At 42.9% G+C, this 5,661-nt stretch overlaps 1 protein-coding gene across 4 annotated transcripts; it reads right to left on the bottom strand.

The window, feature by feature from the left end:
* Nucleotides 1–362: 362 nt before the first annotated feature.
* LOC123143235 (adenosylhomocysteinase-like) lies at nt 363–4,107 on the bottom strand. 4 transcript variants are annotated; one of them, XM_044562086.1, is made up of 5 exons: nt 3,012–4,107; nt 1,917–1,951; nt 1,316–1,389; nt 877–929; nt 363–616 (listed from the first exon to the last, which is right to left on the bottom strand). In XM_044562086.1, the coding sequence occupies exons 1-4, from the start codon at nt 3,117–3,119 to the stop codon at nt 880–882; spliced, it is 267 nt and encodes an 88-aa protein (XP_044418021.1). In that variant the 5' UTR covers nt 3,120–4,107; the 3' UTR covers nt 363–616; nt 877–879. The 4 variants fall into 4 exon arrangements, with proteins under 4 accessions (XP_044418021.1, XP_044418020.1, XP_044418022.1 ...); XM_044562085.1 differs by having other exon boundaries at nt 363–929; XM_044562087.1 differs by lacking the exon at nt 877–929.
* Nucleotides 4,108–5,661: the final 1,554 nt, after the last annotated feature.

Below are 5,661 nucleotides of genomic sequence, written 5' to 3'. Positions count from 1 at the left end.
GTGGCAAAATTGTGACCAATTGAGAAGGTCGTTGGTTAGATTTAGCCCGGTCCAATTCGACGTTCTACATGGGCCGAGCCCAACAATTCAGCCTATTTGTGTTTTTTTATGGTCAACTAAATGGGCCAAGCCAAATTTTACGGCCTTTTTCTTTTCTAGGCCCTTTCCTTTTTCTAGTAAATTTCTTTTTCTGTTGGCCTTTTCATTTTGTTTTTGCTGGCCTTTTCATTTTGTTTTTTATAACTTTTGGCAGAATTAGTATTATTTTTGCTATTTTAAATAAAATAAACAATTCCACAACAACATCATCAGTTAGGCTATAGCCTTTTTAGGTGCAGTACAACTTTAAGCATAGAAAATTGGAAAACAAATATTTAACCAATATATATTGTTGAGAAATTTTCATAATTTTGCTGTCAAAGCAGGATATACACAGGAATACAAGTTTGTTGTCAAAGCAGCATTTCAAAAGTACATCTTCACATGATCTCAGCAACGAAAAAACATCATACATAATTTTTTTACAATATGCCATATGGCTCAGATCACATAACACATGACATCCAGGTTCAAATGATCCCAGCAACGAAAAAACATCACCAGCACAGTATACTACCTGCACATTCAAAGAGAACAAACTACATGTCAAAAGAGAACTGAGGAGAAAATATCCACTAAAAGAAAGCAGATATATACTCAGTAATTACTACAGATTTGCTCACTGGATACACACACCCACACACTTTGCATATACTTTTGAAAGTAACTGCAGATTCAAGTAAACTGCAGAGTTATATCAAGACTAAGATAGAAGGAGAACGGGTGAGGCAATGCAGCAGGGAGAAATAGTGAAGATAGTTCTTGAAGATAGTTCACCTTCTATGTGTACAGTAGATATGACACCAGCAGGTCAGAAGATAATACACCAACTGTGCATGAAAGACAATACAGTAAACACCATCTTGTTTATAGTAAGTAGCATGTCTCTAGCACATCATGTCATTTAAAGAATGCATTCAGGCAAGAAATGGACAACTGGTCTAATTTTCTCACACTTGGCATTTTCACAGTTAACACCATCATGTACAACAGCAAGCTGCTCCAGGCTGGCCGATTGACTGATACTACTGGATAAGCGAAGAAAACTACTACCAAGACAAGAACCAGACATGGCAAGCAAAGTACGAGCATTTTACTCATAGCAAAGCAAACTACTACCAAAACAAGAATCCACAAGCAAACTCATCTCGCAGCACCACCAGTTTGAACAAACAGACAAAGGCGGATGGGGACAGAGCGGAAACGAGACGCTTACCAGGGACCTGCTTGACAGAGCCCTTTGCCCCAGTGCTTGCATGGAGCTGGAGCATCACACACATAACAGTAGCACTGCATATGAAAAAGAGAACAGCAACGAGGCCGCATTACAAACCCTCGGTTGTCAACTCTGCTATTGTAATCATATTACAAACAGGATCATTTTACAAACGCTATGTTGTTAACAGGATCATAAGCATGCGTATGAGTAAAATCAAAGAGGATAAGAAGATATGTTTAGTTACAGTCTTACAATTGATGCTTTGTAACTACAGATAACTAAAAATGAGTACAATAGATGTACATAATTTGTAGGCTCCATTTGTAACTACGTACTCCTTTCATTTGTTTGAAATTTTCAGTAGATGTCACAGTAGCATGATAAAAATTTCAATTGAAACTAAAGATGCAGTACACTAAATTACTCAAGCCTTGCTAAACAGCAAGTCTTACAGTAAACAACATGATACCAGGATCAATGTTAGTAAGTGTATGTAGCTCAAGGCAACAGTAATGTCAACTTAACATTAATACATCTTGTTCAAAAAATGAAAAGCAGACTGTAGTGCAGCAGCAGCCATGAGGGCTTCCTTGTCCACCTGGAGCAGCAGCAGCTTGTATACATCAAAGCAACCTGCACCCAAAGCAAACACACGAGGAATCAGAGGGAGGCAGGGGAGATGAAGACAAGATGCAACAACTAAATCAGACAAGGACCAAACTAATAAGTTGTGTCAGTGTAACATGGCATTCCCAAACTGAATATATTTCCAAAACAGAGAATAACATCAGCAAGAAAAAAACATGGCATCCCCAGAATGAATATATTTCCAAAACAGAGAATAACAACCTCAAAGTGGTACAAATATAATTCTACACAATTCAAGTCTTCAACCAAATTTAGATTTTAATTGATCAAAGTTGTGTCAAATGATCATATCGAGGTTTAACTACTAGGCATGCAAGTGTTGTTTCCAATTGATTCCAATTCCGTAACACACTTGCTTGTGTGAGAAATTCTGAATGTAAAAGTTGATGCCTCCATGCAAGTAGCATATAGACTGACGCAACTTATAGCTCAAGGTCGAGCTAACTTTTCTTCTAAGCATGCTGCTATAGCTACACCACCTACAAATCTGTGCAATGCATAGTATTACATAGTACGAATATAACTTCTAGTGGGCCAATGGATACTTCATAATCCATCACAATTGACCCGTGTGCTGGTCTGGGAAGTAAAATGACCTTTGCAGCAAAATAAAAGCCCCACAAAGAAAAGATAGATGCTCCTCTGGATTTATTTGTCCTGTCATGTGTAACATCTAACTCAATTGGTAATAAACATTGAGTGTACCCTTAAAGTGCATCATATGTACAACACCTTAACATTCACTCAAAATACAGTAACTTATACCCCCAAAGTGACCGAGCAATAAGACCATGCATAGCACGCAATTGCTATTTTCTGTTATGCAAATTTATTCGCATAAATAAATCTCGTGGCAGCTTCAGCAAATCTAACTGAAGCCCCATGGAAGCTAAGCAGGCAACCTGATAAACAAAAAAGTTATCCAAAATCTGAACCATAGTTGCAGTGCTTTTAACGTAATTTGAACCATGTGAATCAATCTATGCTATGCTGAAACAGAGCATCAGATCTTAAACTCTGTAAAATGGGAAGAACGAAAGTATACCTTGCTCTTGGTGACGTTGATGGCATGGAACAGGAGAGTGCCGGACTCCTGCATCTGCTTGACGCCGGTGGTGGTCTCCTCGGAGACGCTGACGAGCCTCTCCTCCATCTTGCGGTACTTGTGCGGACGATGGCGAGCATGACGGGGTTGTCGGTGGACTCTGGGTCGGCGACCTTGCCAGACTCCTCGTCGGCCTTGACGCCATGGTGGATGAGCAGCGTGGCGTCGTCGACGATGAGGTCGGGGCCGCCGCCAACGCCCCAGTCGAGGCAGCGCTCGGTGCACCACCAGCACTCCTCGAGTGCCATGGCTAGGGTTCCGGGCACACGCGAGGAAGGAGAGAAGGTTGGAGGGCGCTGTGGCGGTGGGAGGAGGCGCCTCCTCCTCCTCTGCCGACGGATCTGAAGGACGCGGCCAGCCTAGGTCGAGTCGGTCTGGAGGGGAGGGGAGAGGAGGGGAGGGGAGGAGCAGATGGTGGGGGGAGCCGGCAGCGGGGTAGAGGGCGGAGTCGCCGGCGGTGGGGCTGGATTTGGGGGCACAGGAGGAGGAAGAGGGGATGGTGAGGTGGTGGAGAAGCGCCTAGATGCGGCGGCGGCGGCGGCCTTTGCCTCCCGGAGGCCCCGCGACACGCGGCTACGCCACATCTCGCAGATCGGGGCGGCCCCTGGCGCGCGCGCGTGTAGGGTTCGCCTGTGGAGCGCGGGTGGGATTGGAGAGGAGGGGATCTCTAGCCAGGAAGGGGAGTGGAGGGGAGTGGAGGTGGAGCCGGCGGCGGAGTGGATGCGGTCGCCAGCGGCTAGTTCGTGGGGATCCAGATCATGGGGACGACACCATTCGTGGGGGATGGCGGCGGCGCGTCGGTAACGAGGTGAGGGTGTGTGGTGGACTGGTTGGTTTGGTTGGGTGGTGAGGGAAGGGAAGGGGCGAGAGGAAGAGGGCGTGGGGGAGGCCATGAACGACGGCGAGCTCCGCCGGAGAGAGGTGGCGGCGGCGATGGATCTGGAAGGGAGGAGGTGAGCTCTCTCCATCGGGCGAGACAGCGAGGAGACGGGGGATCTGGAATGGGATCGATGGATGGATGTGGAAACTGGAAAGAAAGGAGGCGGGGGGGTGGATGCAAAATGACCACCTAGGGTTTCGGGGTTGGTGTGGAACGTTTGAGTACGGCCGTTGGATCCGCGAGCATCCGACGGTGTTTGATGCATGATCTGCGTGATACGTCCACGGACCAATCAGAATGCAGTATGACGTTATGACCATCTGAATTGGTCGTGGTTGACTAAAAATAATTTTTGAGTGTCCAAAATGAGTTTTTTTATGAAGGACCTACCATATATTTGTTGTAAAATTGGACCAAATCAATTTTCTAAAATACTAGGCCATATTTAATGCATAATAGACCACATGGTTGGGTGTCAAAAACTTTTATCCACCTCTCGTAAAAAAGACAAATTTCTGCCGATTCAGTAAGAAGCGGGTCAAATTTGAACTGCGGCTGCCTCATAGTTTGCTATTTATTTTTCCCAAAAATCATTTCAAGGTACAAAAGTATCTATTTAATCAGAGAAACACCAAAAGTTTTCCAAGAGTCAACCACTAGCTAGGAACGGTCATGTCCGCCGTTTTGACCGCATTTTGAAACGGGCATGAAAAATTCAAAAAAAAACAAAAAATGAAAAACCTTCGTGTTGTGTCATTATATGTGGCCAAGTTACCAAGAAAAATAATAAACTTGTAATACGATAATTCTTTTTAAAAAAGTGTTCTCATAAACGAGCTATCATGTGTGGAGATCAATGGCATTCAAGCCAAATGATCAATCTTATGGCCACATTCATGACATAGTTTGTTAAAATGATCTCATATAGTTCACAAGGGTGCATATTGGAATGGCAAACAATGTTGCCTAAGGATGTTTTCATTTTCTTTGAACGAAAAAATCATTTTCCATTTTTTATAGCCCAAAATGAGGTTTTTTTGTGAAGGACCTACCATATATTTGTTGCAAAATTGGACCAAGCCAATTTTCAAAAATATTAGGCCATATTTAATGCACAAATGACCAAATGGTTGGGTGTCAAAAGATTTGATCAACCTCTGGTGAAAAAGACAAATTTCTGTCGATTCAGTAGGAAGCGGGTCAAATTTGAACTACAGCTGCCTCATAGTTTACTCTTTATTTTTTTCCAAAAATCATTTCTAGGTACATAAGTATCTATTTAATCAGAGAAACGCCAAAAAAATTCCAAGATTCAACCACTAGCTATGAATGTTCATGCCCGTCGTCTTGACCGCATCTTGAAACAGGCATAAAAAATTCAAAAACAAATTCAAAAAATTGGAAAAGCTTCGCATTGTGTCATTATATGTGACCAAGTTACCAGGAAAATAATAAACTTGTAATACGGTAATTCTTTTAGAAAGTGTTCTCAGAAATGAGCTATCATGTGTGAAGATTCATGGCTTTCAAGTCAAATGATCAATTTTATGGCCACATTCATGGCATAGTTTGTTCAAATGATCTCATATTGTGCACAAGGGTGCATCTTGGAATGGCAAACAATGTTGCCTAAGGGAGTTTTCATTTTCTTTGCACGGAAAATTCATTTTCCATTTTTCGAGTGCGCGAAATGAGGTTTTTTTGTGAAGG

Source organism: Triticum aestivum, chromosome 6D (assembly GCF_018294505.1).
Source record: "Triticum aestivum cultivar Chinese Spring chromosome 6D, IWGSC CS RefSeq v2.1, whole genome shotgun sequence".
NCBI classification, from domain to species: Eukaryota; Viridiplantae; Streptophyta; class Magnoliopsida; order Poales; family Poaceae; genus Triticum; species Triticum aestivum.
This window is presented reverse-complemented; position numbering and strand designations above follow the sequence as displayed.